We start from the raw sequence: 14,808 nt of genomic DNA on the forward strand, positions 1-14,808 counted from the left end.
AAAGACACTAACATTTTCATACATAATTTATAGAATTCTTTTTCTTTTGTGCACAAAATTGTATTAAATAAATTAACTTAAAATTAGAAGGACTCAAGCATGTCATTTAAGGCAAAAATACCAAGTTCAGTGAGATAAATCATCAGCAAAACCCAAAGCCCAGCTTCTGGTACAGTCAGAGCCAATACGAAGGTCTCCCATTGACTCCTTCCAGGCTCAATGGGGTGCAATGATCTGCTCGTGCACATGAGGGTTTGGAGTCCAATTCGTGATGCCTTTGTTTTTCTACCTAATGAGAGAGTGGAGGTGAGTTTCATTAATGACACATAGGTACCATGTGCCTCAACTCTTGCTCCTTAACTGAACCTACGTGCAGGTTTGCATTTAGGCCAGCAAGAGGCTTCATACGAGAGGAAAGAAAGGCACCAAGAACTGTTGGGGAAAAGAAAGAGAAGACCTGAAGCTTTAAGTTTTCAAATTTTGTATAGTATTTTAAATGTACAGATTTGTCTGGATAAACCACAGGCATTCAGTATGTTACAGCTAAATCAACTGAGATGTGGAAGAAAACCAAAACCCCCTATTTACCCACACAAAATGACTGTTGCAATCAGCCTTTAGCATGACCAGCCCGCACATTATAAACAGCAAAGGCTGAATGTGGTAAATTATATGGCAAATTAGTGGTGAGGAAATTGTGCTTTAAGGTGTCTTTCGGAACTGAACGGGTGAGCTCTGCTCCGGCGTGAGCCACGGAGCGCGGCGCACCGTCCGTGGCCCCCCGCAACCACGTGCGAGACACTCGGCAGTTTGCATCTACTTCCACACAGTAAGGTTATCATGTAACATCCAGCAATACTTCAGTAAAAGAGACACGGGAGCAGAAATTACAGTGGTTTCTGAGCAAACAAAGTCCTTCATGTTACAATCTATAGCATTTAGCCATGATTAAGACTGGAGTGATGTTTTTGATGAACACCGTAGGTTCCCAGCGGGTGTGGGCCTCGAGGAAACGCTGCCCTGAGTGAGCTGGCACTGGCACCCCCGCACGCTCGGTGCTCCTGTCGCTACAGGGAAGCTGAGCCCAAGTCACGTTGCCTACAACAAGCCTGTGGCGCAGGTGGGCCGTGAATTTGGGGCAGAAACCAACAGAAACCTTGTGTAGTTGTGAAGAGCGAACGCCTCCCCTGGGCGCTCGGAGCGGCGAAGCCTTGCTGGGTTGGGGCAGGTAGGCAGCGACACGGCGCCCGCATCTCAGCACAGGGGAGAGGGAGGCAGCGCAAGAGAGAGGGCGCGTGAAGCAGCAACGCGCAGTCTGGCGCAGGCTTTGAATTTTAAAACTTTGGGTGTTCTGAGGAGGGAGTCTGTAGGTCCTTTCTCGGAAAGTTCGTAAGAAATGACTACAGTTGGGTTACAGTGTTGAGCTGTAAGAGTGTGAACACTTTTCTTTCCTCCTCCTCCTTTATTAAAAACAAAACAAAACACACAACTGCCTTCAGTTTGTTCACTTAAGATGCGTTTTTCTCTACCACTATTTCCTTTTCTGAATGCCTATATGACTCTTTTGGAATAGCACTTGGTATCTGTGACTGTCAGGCTGCAATTTAAAAGATCTTTTTCCATCTTTATCTCCTTTATTTTATTAATATTTTATTATTTATCATTTTCCTTCCTGCCTATCTAGATCCATTTTTTTTTTCCTTCACTGATTGTGTTATTTTTCTCTCTTTTCTGTCCTATCCTCTTTCCCACCGCATTTCAGAGGAATTGCATTGAAGTTCCTCGTTTTCCCTCCTTTTCCCAGACTTATGAAGTGCTGCCATGGAACCAGGTTGTGACAGTGAGGAAACTGCCAAAATTTCCACAGAAGGAAAGACTGCTTCTACAATAAAGGCAGTTCCTGCTCCTCACCCTGTCATGCTGTGGCCAAAATATTTCAGACACACACGGTAACTCCTCAACAGGACTGGAAGAGGAAGAGATTCTCATGAATTTCTAGTGCAGTTGCCTGAATGAACCACTTCTGAGGCCAACCCCAATCTTTAGAATATGAGCTTTTCATTGCAAAAGAATGATCTCATTTTAAAGCACAACCTGAAAGCAGTGTGTCGAGTACTTCTGCCACAACACTAAATCACCAAAAAGTAGACAAATACTAACATTCTGTTTTTTTAGAGTTAAAATAATAATGTGTATATCTTGCAACTGGCAGCCATTTCTAGTCCCATATTACTGGTTTCCTTGGTACCTTGCTAGCAGCTGTAGGTATTTTTTTTTTGTTGTAAACATAAACTATCATCTAAATCAGGACATATATATATATTTTTAATTAGTTCAGAAGCAAAGTGCTTTAAAACTTAGGATTTTTACTTCTGCCCTGTAGAAACGGCACTAGGTCTAAATGCTCAGAATTTTGCTTTTTGATACATCCTGCAGCATTAGCTTTGTTGCTAACTCGTTATTTAAACCTACTGTACCACAAGAAAGGTACTGCTGTACTGTAGGTATAAATTTGAATTGTAGCCATCACTTAAACATGCATTTTCATGCAACTAGAAGATATGGGCTCATTCAACTGCCTTTTGGATTCATCCTGATTTTTGTGACTTTCTCTTATTAAAAAGGCTTTCAAAATAGTTCATGCTGTGATATGTATGCCTAGAGGAATTACCCAGCCAATGAAGAAAGCCCACAAGCTGCTATTTGAGTTTGACATGGAGCAGACTGAGTGCCTCTGTACCATCCCCTGGCTTGCAAATGTTTTGAGATGATCTTGATATTCCAGTCCTTAGAGAGTCAGTAGAGAGAGTTGTTTCCACTAATGGGCGAGAGATGGCTTCAGTAGTCTCTGATCCTGCCTCTGTTTCCAACTCTTCATCAGTTATAAATAATTTTGACTCCCTCCATTTGGAGTATATGTCTTGGCTACCTCTCGAACTACTGGAGTCACTACCAGCAATCTGTACATTCAGTTCTTCTGAGGACTGTATAAGATTTTGTACAGATAAAGATTTTCCTAAATCCATTTGCGCCACAGGTTTAACTGAGAGCAAAGGTTCTCCTGCTGCATCAAAACTTTTTCTCCACGTGAGATCTTTTGCTGCGCTGGGCTGTGCAACTTGTCCATTGTCCTTTGATGCAACAAGGCAAGCGGTGACATCGGAAATATTTTCCTGCGTGGTTACCGGGATTATATGAACGGGCTCAGGCCTACTGATATGCTTCATTGATGAAAAAGGTGGTATCTGTAATGTTGTGGGAGTTGCTGGCTTAGATGCCTGGGTTATTTGGTTCGAGGAATTACTAACCGTTGCAGGTCCATCATTTGGCACTTGCGTCGCTTGACTATGCATAGCTGGACTAAAAGCATAGTAAGCCTGAGTGCTAAATTCATTTGGTGTCAGGATAAGCTGTAGGCCACGAGGCAGATTGGCACTGGCTGATCTGGATACACATCCACTAATTTGTGCAGAATTAGACAAATCCTTGCTGTCTGCTGGGCTTTGATAATCAGAAGTCTGCTCACAGTCAAAAGCTGGCATTTGAAGTGAAGCCAAAGTCAGTGCTGAAGCAGATCCTTTTCGTAAAACTTGTTGATAAATATCTAACAGGCAGTCCAGTTTTGATTCAATGGATTGAACCTATGGGTGGAGAGGAAAAGGTTAATGTTAGTGAAAAATGCTAATTCAAAATATTTGGAAAAAAAAAAAAAGAAAACATAAAAAGGCAAAGAGAAAATATAACTCCTGATGCAAAGTTAGATGAAGAATCTGATGAAGAATCTGATGATGCTTTTCCTACAGAGAGAAACTAATAACTTTTGAAAAATAATGCTTTGAAAATTTTGGAGCTGTAGATTTTTCATAAGCTAAAACCGGGAAAAATAATAACCTATGATTTTTCATTTTTTCCTTTTTTTACATAAAACACAGAGTAAAATAATTTGTATATGTTTTATTTCAACATGTAAATAGTGCAGAATATCATAAAACAATTAGCTATTCAATATCAGAAACTGTCAATAAAATACAGCAGAACAAGACAAAAGTCAATTACCTGCTTCTCCACCTTGACTACACGCCCCAACATGCTAAGATCATCAGTTATCTCATTCTCTGCAGTATTCTTTTCTCTGCTTCTTTTATCTGCTGTGATTTGCCCTTTTCCAAGAATTTGGTCGACGCTGTAAGAGAATTAGAGGCTGTTAAAATTCCTGAAAACTGAGATACTATGGAGGTGTTCACTAGGTATATACATTAAAAATTAGAATTGTAACATGTCAGAGGAGCACCCGAGAAGGAGTAAAACTTAATTTTATTAAAAATTAATTAGAAAATTAAAAAGAAAATAGGGAATTATTTTTGAGCATAAAATTAAAAAGAGAATGGGGAGTGATTTTTGAGCATTCAGAGATTATCAAGCAGGAAATGATGTGAAAATAAAATTTTAAACAAATAAATGAGGTAATAAGTCCACATTTGGGTGGAATTTTTTAATCAAAAGCTAGTAAGTTTTAGTCTGAAAATACTTCTGGGTGTTCCGGTTACCATTCATTATAGCTCCAGTAGGCAATTGTGTTTAAAGGATTTATCTTGGATTCTCTGCTTCTAGATTTTAAAACATAGATATTAAAAAAGGCATAAAAACAGTTTATTGAACAAGTCATGCTGAGACAGTACAAAGTTCCCCTGCGTTTGGGATCCTGTTTTATCCTATTTGGGGGTCCCTATTTTGTTCCCACTTGTGTCCGTCGGCAGCCACAGAGGTCTCCTGGGCCTGGTCACTGGACCAGGCATTGGGCATCCTGCAGGGACATTGGGCATCCCACATCTTGGAGCAGAGACTGGCTCTGCTGATGGGACATAAAGACCTGGCACGACTGAAGTTATATCAATATGGCCCATTTTAAATTAATGAAATGAAACAAGAAGCTTTTTTTTTTTTTTTTTTTTTTTTTTTTTTTTTTTTTAAGAAAAAACTTTAAAGGAGGTAAAGCCAGGGCTAGATTTACTGAGGGCAGAGAGGTGGTGGCCTCAGTGTTATCTGATGCTGGGCAGCTATCAGACAGACAAGGCAGCTATCAATGTTGGCCTCAGCCTGTTGGCAACTTCCTGGCTTCCTTTTCTTCTTTATGGATGAATTTCATAGCTAAAGGATTACATTTTCTATAGGGTTATGTTTACACTTTCATTTTCTGGGGACAACTTAGATGCTGCTTTTTTTTTTTTTTTCTTGATTTCACCCACAATTTAATTTCTGGATCAGTTAGGTTCATAGAAAGAGAGTCTTGATTGAAGAATGGATGGGAATTTAACACAGGAATGTTAAATGTTACCAATATTCATCATGCAGTGAATGATGCAGCAGGATGCTTGTGCAGAGCAGATCAAAGATGATTCTTTCCTTACCGTGACTGAAGGCTTTTTATTCTGCATAACATATCTAGATGACCTGCTGAGTACTGTTCAATGACATCTTTGACATCATATGGACGAAGTGTTTCCTTAAACTTTCTCTTCGCAACATGAAATTTCATAATTCTGTAGGGAAAAAGCATTTCCATATTAACCTTCCAAACAAGTGTGAAACAATGCAATAGATTTAAATGTCAACATATCAACAGCTGATTTCTTTTAACAGTGAGGATATTTTCCTCAGACCAGGAATGACTTATGCAAGCAAAATATTCCTTTTACAAAATTTGCTTTTGTAAGCACAAATGCATTGCTGTTATCCCTTCAGAGTCTTATGTAAGAGACATGATTTTGAAGAATGCAGAGCATCTTCAATTTACCACTGTACATCTACCTTGCTTTTTTATGCCCAGTGCCTGCTTTGGAAGGTATTGAGATGCAGAGTTAACTAAAGCCTGTGGTTAGCCCTGGTGACCTGAGTGAGACTATCCATATCCTTTAAGCTACAATTGTGTTTAAGCTACTTTCTAAGTCAAAGCATGGCCATCAGGTCCTTTCTCCTGTCATTTGCAACCTTGGATTGAATGCTCCTTTTCTTTCTTGCTGATTTGCTTCCTTTGAAAGCTGTGTGTTTGGTTAGTAAATGCCCTTTGTATTTTCCCTATTTGGTTTCTTCATTCTGAATGAATATGAAAAAGCCTCACAAGTTGTTTACAGACCTTCCCATAAAGATAAATGTGTGCATATAAAAAATACAGATTTGTTATTTTAAGGAAAATTTGCATTGTATCTATTTAATAGTTTTGTGTGCAGTTTTTATCTCTTAATTCTGTTTTCAGCAATCAGAGTCATATCCATACGCTTTAAAAAGATAGGTAGATCCCTCTAGCAAATCAATTACATGGACATAAATACCATTCTTTTTTCTGGTGTTCTTTTTAAACTCCTCACTTTCTATTCTGTATTTGAATTTATGTACCTAATCCATTTTCAAATTTTTTAAAATTATTATTTAAGCTTATGTTTTCTTTTAAATTTATTTATTTTCCTGATTTAAGATTAAATTTTCAGTCTAGGAAGTTTTCTTGTGTATCCCATATTGGGTGTGTCTGTGGGAATGACTGTTTAGTGGAATTGCTGATTTTCTTTCTTGAATTTTACTGCAAAGTAGTAGGACTAATATAATAGTAAATACACAAATATTAAGAATGCTTTTGTGTGAGACTTGTACACATTTTTAGCAATATGTGGAAATGTAATGTTCATTGATAAAATCTCATTTTCCAAGTCAGCCTGTAACACCTGTGACTCTTATTCATTTAAATGAAAATTGGAGGACATTCGACACCTTGAAAGAGCAAGTATGGAGGCCATTCTTGTTTCTGTTACAGAACTTGTGTCAGTAAATTGCTACCCTGCTCCACATCTGAAAGTTTATTAGGTTGTGTATTTATTGGCTGCAAGACAACGAATGACAGGGAAAACCCTCATCCATGTTTCTCACCCTATGATAAATGTAGTTCAGCAGTGTTTACTGAAATGTCAGGAAAGAAACACACTTTATATAGTTAGGACATTATGATAATAGTTACGTAGAGTCAGCTTAATAATATATTCTGATCATCTACTGAATTCTGTATTATATAAGAATGTTCTTCCAAATAATATCGGTCTTTTGCCATAGTGTATAGGTTGTTAATCTTTCCCATTCTGATAACTTTCAGTGTAAAATACAAATGCTTATCACTGGTATAGAGCTTGAAATATGATTTTGATTACAGAAGTAAAAATGGAAAAGACCTGCTAGGAATATTCCATTGCCTTGACAGTTCAGGATCTATCTCCTTGAAGTTTTAAATATGCTAAATGATACATTTTCCCCTTTTCCTTTCTGAGGCGTTTCCATAGGCTAATAGCTTTGGTATCTTTTGTAATCCGAAGGTCTCTGAAGGTGTGATCTGGATTTTTTCCTTTTAGCTGTCAAATGCTGCCAAGATATTCTGTCCATAGTAGTCTAGTAGCACACAGAATCTCCTGGGAATCTCGTTCTTTATTCAGGTTATGAAGAATATGAAGAATAAAGGAATGTAGTTGACATACAAGAATGTATTGTTCTTTAATTATTATTTCATCTATTTTGGTGGTCACAATTTGTTTATTCCATGCTCTTGACAAAAATAGGAAGCTCAATTAGAAAAGTGGAGCCAGAGAATTAGTAGCGAATTAGTAGTGAATTTCCCAAAACCAGGTGCTTTTACAGTACATGGGACACTTATAAAACTAATAAAAAGCCGATAAAAACTATTTCTTATCAACAGCCACAGAAACTTCTTAATCAGTGTGCACAGAAATCCTGATTTTTGTTTGGCAGCTTTCTAATAATTTTTGTTTGGCATTTTTCTAATAGGTTTTTGGTGTCAGGCAGTATGTTCATAGTGTTCAGAAGACTAATTCAGGGCTGAAAGGAGTCTGCCTTTATCAGCACGGTGCAAATCCACTTCTGCTTCAGGTGTTAGCTCGTATCATGCCATCTTAATGAACTGCAGCGGGGTTTGGAACAGGCTCTGGTCGCTTGCTTCCTTTTGCTTCAAATCTAAAGAGCTTTACATAAACTGTGCAATAATGAAGGGTTAAAGAAGACTGGCATTATAAAAGCCTGGAAGCTACTGAAAATATAAAATCTCAATTCTTGCAGCAATGGAACTCAGCAAATGCTTGTAGATAATATGTTTTGTTTATTCTTCAGAGTTATTTGGTCTCAAAGGCTCAATCTTCTTTCTGTATCTTGAATTACCTGTGCAGCTGAGCTTAATAGGTCTCAACAACCATCATGAAAGATTATTAGCACTATATAGAGAATGCGTGAAAAATGAGCACGAAGTTATCCCTATCTCAAATACCTGAAACAGTAGTAGCGCTTAACACAACGAGTAAGTGCAGAGCCAGGCCCGTCTTTTCTAGTCACACCACTAGGGGGCAAGAAAGACCCATCACAAACTCAACGGAGCAGCTACTCAACTCGCTAAGACGAAGGCAAAGGAAGTTCTTTGCACCAAGTGCAGAGACCCTGGTCAACATTGTCTTCTCTCCCAGGCCTCTCCTGGGTTATGAGCCCAACTCATAGCCTAGGAGGCAAAGCCATACGGTTCTCCCAAGCACGGTGCTCTAGTAGCCAAAGACACATCTAACAGCCCCATCGAAACACTAAAGATGATCTCGACGGGGAAATGCCCAATATATTGTGATTTAAAACAAGTAGAGGGTTCTGAAACAGCACCATAAAACAAATTCATGCTGTCCGCTGAGAGGAAAAATGTGTTTTATAGCATAGCAAAAGCAGATTTCAAAGAAAGCAAAACCAGACATAAAGAGGAAATTCTATTTTCCTTCTTTGGCTATGAAATATGTATGACTATATTACTGTATAACTTATCAGCTCAGGAATTCTGAGGTGTCGTTATACTTAGCTACATTATTATTATTTCTTATTAACAACAAATGAAAATATATCTATGCAATAACTAGAGTTCAGGATGGGAAAGACTCCTCAGGTCAGCAAGTTCATCTTACTGCCACTGCAGTTATTCCCTATTGCATGTTTATTTACGCTTCTCAAATTTAATTTTATATTCTGTAAGTAATGAAATAATTCCATCCTTTTCATTGTGGGGAATATTACAAAATTCAGTGTCTCTTGCTATCAAAAATGATCACAGATAATATATGGAAACAAGGCACCATTCTTTTTAGTCTCTTTTATATACCTTCATAATTGCAAACAGAGATAGCTGAAAAAATGTGATATTTTTGTTGGGCTTCAGGAACTCTGACTGCAGGATATGAAGAGCTTTGTGTTCACAACAGGACTAGGGATTGCTGGCTAGTACTACAAAGGCTGCTGACACAAAGGCTCAATATACCACAAGCTTTTGGCATATTTGTCATGTTTTCTGCTCTTGCTATATTGCTAGCAAGGGTTTTGCAAAAAGCTTTTTGATACCAATCTAAGTTAGTACCAAATATTAACTGGACTCTTCTGCTGCAGGAGAGGTTGGGAACTCCACTCTTACAAAGTGCCAATGTTTTAAGAAAATTGCAACATTTGCAGGAAAGACTATTTTCTCCATTTCCTATTTTGATCACTTCAGAATGAAAGTGTTTTAAAGGCAGGTGTTTGTTTATAATCAAAAGGCTGTTCTAAACAATAAGTAGCCCTAGGAAAAAAATAAATAAGGTCAAAATTAAAGTGCCTCACTAAAATTATTGAAATGACACATTACAACTGACTCAATTTTTGTCTTGTGATATTTCAAGGCTGCCCAATCTGGGAGAAATGGGCATATCCTGAGCTTTTTTTTAGAGAAAAAGGAGTGCCTTCTCATTCCTAAATTGAGAGAGGCCTTGGCATGAATTAATTTTGCTAAGTTCATTTCCTCCCAAACAAAAGGAAAATCTGTATTATTACAGAACAGCTCGGACTCCATTCTGAGTAGGAAAAAATAATTAGTCTCCCTTAGTGCAGTTTCTGAGGTGATGGAACCAAAATGGATTCAACTGTGTGTGTTTTTCACATGTTTTGGTGACCTGTGGAGCTGTTCATGTACCTTCTGTCTCCTGTACACCCGCATGCAAAGACAAGCAGCCTCAACCCTCCCTCAATTCCTTTGCAATGCAAAGTCCTCGCTAAAAACAAACTTCAAAACGAGGAACATGGGACAAAGTTTCCATATAGACAGATGTTATCATCCTGAAATTCTACAGTTACTATATAGTGTCCCAGATCCTTCTTCAGATGCTTGCATAGATCTTAGTGTGGTCAGGTAACAGACACTCTGAATAACAAGAAAGAGGAGTATCATCTAACTCATGAACCAAATTATCTTTCCCTTAAATTTGAGAGATAAAGGTATAACTTTTAATAGGTTTTTTTGGAAATACTGCATATTACTGCTTTTCAGACCTTGAACAAAGACACTTTTCTGAAGCAGGATGTGTATGTGGCTCACAATCCAGTAAAGCACCCCATTACATTTGGAGGGAGAGGTGGGAGACATTCACTGAAAATCGATAACAGGAGGTGATGCAAGACTCATATTCTCAACCTCAGTGATGAAAGGGATTGATCTTTGCTAAATCATGTGGATAGGGGAAAATTTGGAGATAATATAAAAAGTTTACTCTTATCAGTTAAATAGTGCATGTCCGGCACAAAGATTGTTGCAAAATTTGTCTTATTAGCACATTTCTATGCAGGACTCTGGGGAGGAAAATTAGCGATGAGAACCTTCCAATTCAGTGACTTATGCTCATAATTACCAAGAGCTCCAACAAGAGACTAAGGCAGCATCGTACTTCGAATGATCTAGTAGTGCCTTTGGAAAGAGGTCAGTGAATTTAGTTAGTATTTAAAAGTCAAGTAGGAGGCCTTAAAGAACTTGGACAGCATGAAGAATGAGATGACTATCGGTGTCACTTGCTAATATAGTGGCAAGGTGACCTTGGAGCCAAGAGTCAAGCAGTCTGTTTAAAATTGCAACATCACAGACAAGGATCTTTGGTATCAGAGCCAACTGATTAGGCTGATGTTCCTAATTTGCGCATTTTCCATTTGGAGGAAGAGGTCTACCTCGTGGATGGGTGTCCCATGTGTAGAAGGATTTCTTTCCGCTGTTGAAGCACCGTTAGCAAGTTCTCAGTGGTGACGTTTGAGTGGTCAGTGGCAATGGCTGCGCATACAGACCTAACATTTGACATGTCCTCCGGGTTCGTTTCCAGGCAGATTGGAAAGGTGGTTGGAATGGACAATGATCTGTGAAGCTGTTCTGCCTGGTGCAAAACTTTAGAAACAGCCTTACTATCCGACTTCATTAGCAATCAGTGGAAAAAGGGGAAGGAAATACAAGTAGCCTGTAGTCATCACCATATGCAATTATTTGATAATGAGCTACAGTTCCTTCTTCCCAATGTGCTGAGAGAACTAACGCAGGAGCCTCCCTTCAGGAAAGCACCATCTTTCCCACGGATTTCTGCCCAAATCCCTCGTGGCAGCTGCCTGCCCACAAGGAGTGCCGGGTCACTGTGCAACTGTGATACCAGCCCGGTGAGGTGACCCCAGTAGCAACATCAGGCTTTGCTGTCATCAGGGAGGCAGTGACACAGCTCCCTTTGCTTCTTGATTTATACTTTTACTGTGGGACTTTTGCCTGTCAAGATTTGCACTTCAAAATATTCAGGAAGATTAGGAACCTTGGCAGTCTCTGGAGAGTGAATACTAAGTTTAACCTTTCGACAGAGGGTAATTTTGTAAGTTTCAATGCAGTTTGCTACTTTCTTGAAAGAGAAAGAAACTATAAGTTTTAAAATTTGGGGTTTATATTTAGCTTGACAGATAGTGGTAGGTAAGGCTTTACACAACTGGAAGAATAGAGCTATCCTGCAGAAAAAAGGTGCGTCATAACAGAAGTCACATGACACTTTGGAATATGGAATATGGAAATAAACTAAAAAGGCAAACTTATTAACTAACAGGAAATAACTTTTCCAGGCACGGCAGTACACCTTCACTAAAACTAATCCATCAAAATGGATTACAGTACTTTGCATTACAGGAAATATACTGGATGTCAGGATTCATTGTTTTCCTTCTCATTTGAGTCAAATTATACAGCATTTTTTAGACCTTGAAACATGATTAACAGGACTGTTAAAGTATTTCACTCTTAATAAAAACACTGAGGAAAAGGAAGGATAAACTACCTATACTACCAAACCTACTAGTGTTGTAACAAAGCCATATAAGAAGCTCACTATGTTATTAACTGGCATTAATTAATATGATAATTGCAGAAATCTCAGATGTTTATTCACTTAGCATTTTTCACTCACCTGATTGCTCGGATGACAGTTTTAAGAGCAGGGGTCAGATCTTCTACTGACACATCGCACTGGCACCCTTTATCATCATAAACATCATCTGTTCCCAGTGTCGTGTCAGCTGCAAAATACAAGAGCAGACCAAACAAGAAGCATTTAAAAAACTTTTCCTGGTATATTTTTTTCTAACTGAACAGTGATTCTGGAAAAAAACACAAATCAAAGTAAGAGCTTGATGGTTTGTACGATGCATTTGTCTGTGTTTGCACTTGTGTCATGAAAGGCCTGGAGAGCAGAACCATGTGCCAAGCAGACTGATAAAAGGTAGAAGTGAGGAAAAGCCCTGTTATTCTCCAGCTTGACTGAACGGTGCAGTACCAGTGTGCGCCTGCATGGCCTTCAACTTCGTTTTCATCTCAATCACTGTTTTAAGAGAAAGAGCTCAGCTAATGTATATGGTGGCAGAATCAAAGGGCATTGACTTTTTTTTTTTTTTTTTTTTTAATCACCATGAATGAACATGACATTTAAGACAAAGCAAAAATCCATTTCATTTACTGTGGAGGCAGTGGAATGATCCAACATTTTAATACAGGTAGAATAAATGAAATATCTTTTTGGCAGAGTCAATAGTGAATGACATTCATCATGGATCAACTGCCACCTCTTAAATTTCTGAGCCATGTAAATATTGCAGCTTGCCTTTGAAATAGGATCTTAAGCCAAGCCTCAGAATCTATTTGCCTGAAAGAAATTGATCCTCTTGCCTTTCCTAACTTTGCAGCGCTCCCATTTACAAATTTACTAGAGGTCCCAGCAGTGTCCTGGTCCCTCAACAAATGCAGCACACAGGGATGGGTGTACAACCTGAACGGCTCACAAGCCTCCTCTGCCCCGGGGAACGCAGTGGGAGGATGACAACACTACATGCCAGTAACACTATGACAACACTACATGCCATGTTCGTCTTGAAGGAGTGGGAAGTACAGCAAGGCTGTCTTCAGGGAAAAAGAAACTGCTTTTTTTTTCTTTCTCTAACCAGCCTCCCTTCTACTGCATAAAGCCCAGGTGCCCCGATGGAGTCACTCTGACTCGTAGGAGGTGTATTTCAACTTGTAAGTGCCTCAGGAAAAGCTTGTAAAACAAAAAAGCAACACATGAAACAGAGTAAAAAAGATGGGAATCTGTAACACACAGTAACAGGGGAGATTTCTTCCCAGTCTTGAGTTTCTCCCTACATTAATGCTATTATTTAAAACATAAGCCAGAAACACTGCAAGCAAACCATCTTAGGGGAGCTTTATTATATGTAAATGTGAGGCAAAATCACACAGAAATGTTTTGGGATACATTTTTTGTAAGTTTCTTTTTCAAAAAGATTGTAAATGATGAAGAAAAACATTCTTTATCAGTTAAAATGGCCTCAAATTTCATATTTTTTAATCGAAAAAGACTTAGCTTAGAATAAACAAGATTGTACTACGGTACGTGCTCAGGAATAGGTATGGCTGTATCGCAATATTTGGCCATAACAATTTATTTTGATGAGATATGACTTGTAAAGTCATGGCCTCAAATGTTAGCAGTCTTTAAAATTTAAAGGTCATCAGTTTGCATACCATTTTTGGATGGGAACTGAAAAACAAAGTTGTGGCATTGTTTGTTTCCTTATAAGACCTCAATCACACATTGCAGCGGGCTCGCAGTTGGCACAGGTCTGACAGGAGAAGACAGCAAAGATCCTTTTATGCTTTCCGTGATCGATGAACTAAGGCTACCCCTGACACAGCTCGGCGAAAGGGCAGTTTTTACTACTGTACAGAAAACAAGAGAGGTGTCGACAGCAAGTGGCTTGGTTAAGCCTGGGTGGCAAAGGGGAGAGTGAACTGCCTCTGGTTTATACATAACCCTCTAGAAAACCTTTGCTTTTTTGACTGTTGCTGAACCGGTACATCCATGTGGAACATCTACTGTAGCTGTGAAGAGCCCAAGGTTTTACTTTTTATCTCTCTCCATCTGTCCTGCCTAACGAATGTTTGGACTGCTGCCCAAAAATGTTATTAGCTAAAATAAACTAGTGTTCTAAATTAAACTAATGTAATAAACTAATAAAAAACCCAAACTAAAATAAACTAACAATAAACTAGTGCTAAAATAAACAAAGTGTTTCACTAAACTAATTTCCCAGGCATTACCTTAGATTAACCTCTCCAGGAACCTCTTGCAGTGCTGAAACCTCCCAGCTCATTTCTAAATGCCAGACTAAAAATAGAGGTTTTTTTACACTAGCGGTAGTTTCAGCATCTCTCTTTGGTTTGATTCTACTGAGTCGTGCTGGGTTAAATTAGTCATAGGTTCTGCCAAGGTCACAAGAGCTACAACCATGTAAACCCAGTGAACCAGAAGACCCCAACCCAAAAGTTTAAAATAAACACGTTTCTAAACAATTCTCTCACTGATGCAGTTCCTGGGTCCTTTGCCAAGTACACTGCCATTAATAAAAGGGCTTCCTTAATGCTGT

The 14,808-nt window shown here is 38.7% G+C and overlaps 1 protein-coding gene across 1 annotated transcript in view; it reads right to left on the bottom strand.

Annotated features, from left to right (window-relative positions):
- Positions 1 to 2,222: 2,222 nt before the first annotated feature.
- KCNQ5 (potassium voltage-gated channel subfamily Q member 5) overlaps positions 2,223 to 14,808 on the bottom strand; it is a 292,043-nt gene continuing 279,457 nt past the window's right edge. The window contains exons 11-14 of the mRNA XM_088539909.1: positions 12,300 to 12,408; positions 5,409 to 5,540; positions 4,057 to 4,183; positions 2,223 to 3,641 (exon numbers count right to left, since the gene is read on the bottom strand). Of these exons, the coding sequence (XP_088396035.1) occupies positions 2,700 to 3,641; positions 4,057 to 4,183; positions 5,409 to 5,540; positions 12,300 to 12,408 (1,310 nt within the window). The 3' untranslated portion in view covers positions 2,223 to 2,699. The remainder of the gene's footprint in view (positions 3,642 to 4,056; positions 4,184 to 5,408; positions 5,541 to 12,299; positions 12,409 to 14,808) is intronic.

Source organism: Tinamus guttatus, unplaced genomic scaffold, assembly GCF_059628265.1.
Source record: "Tinamus guttatus ecotype Peru unplaced genomic scaffold, ASM5962826v1 Tinamus_guttatus_pri_ptg000051l, whole genome shotgun sequence".
Classification (NCBI taxonomy): domain Eukaryota; kingdom Metazoa; phylum Chordata; class Aves; order Tinamiformes; family Tinamidae; genus Tinamus; species Tinamus guttatus.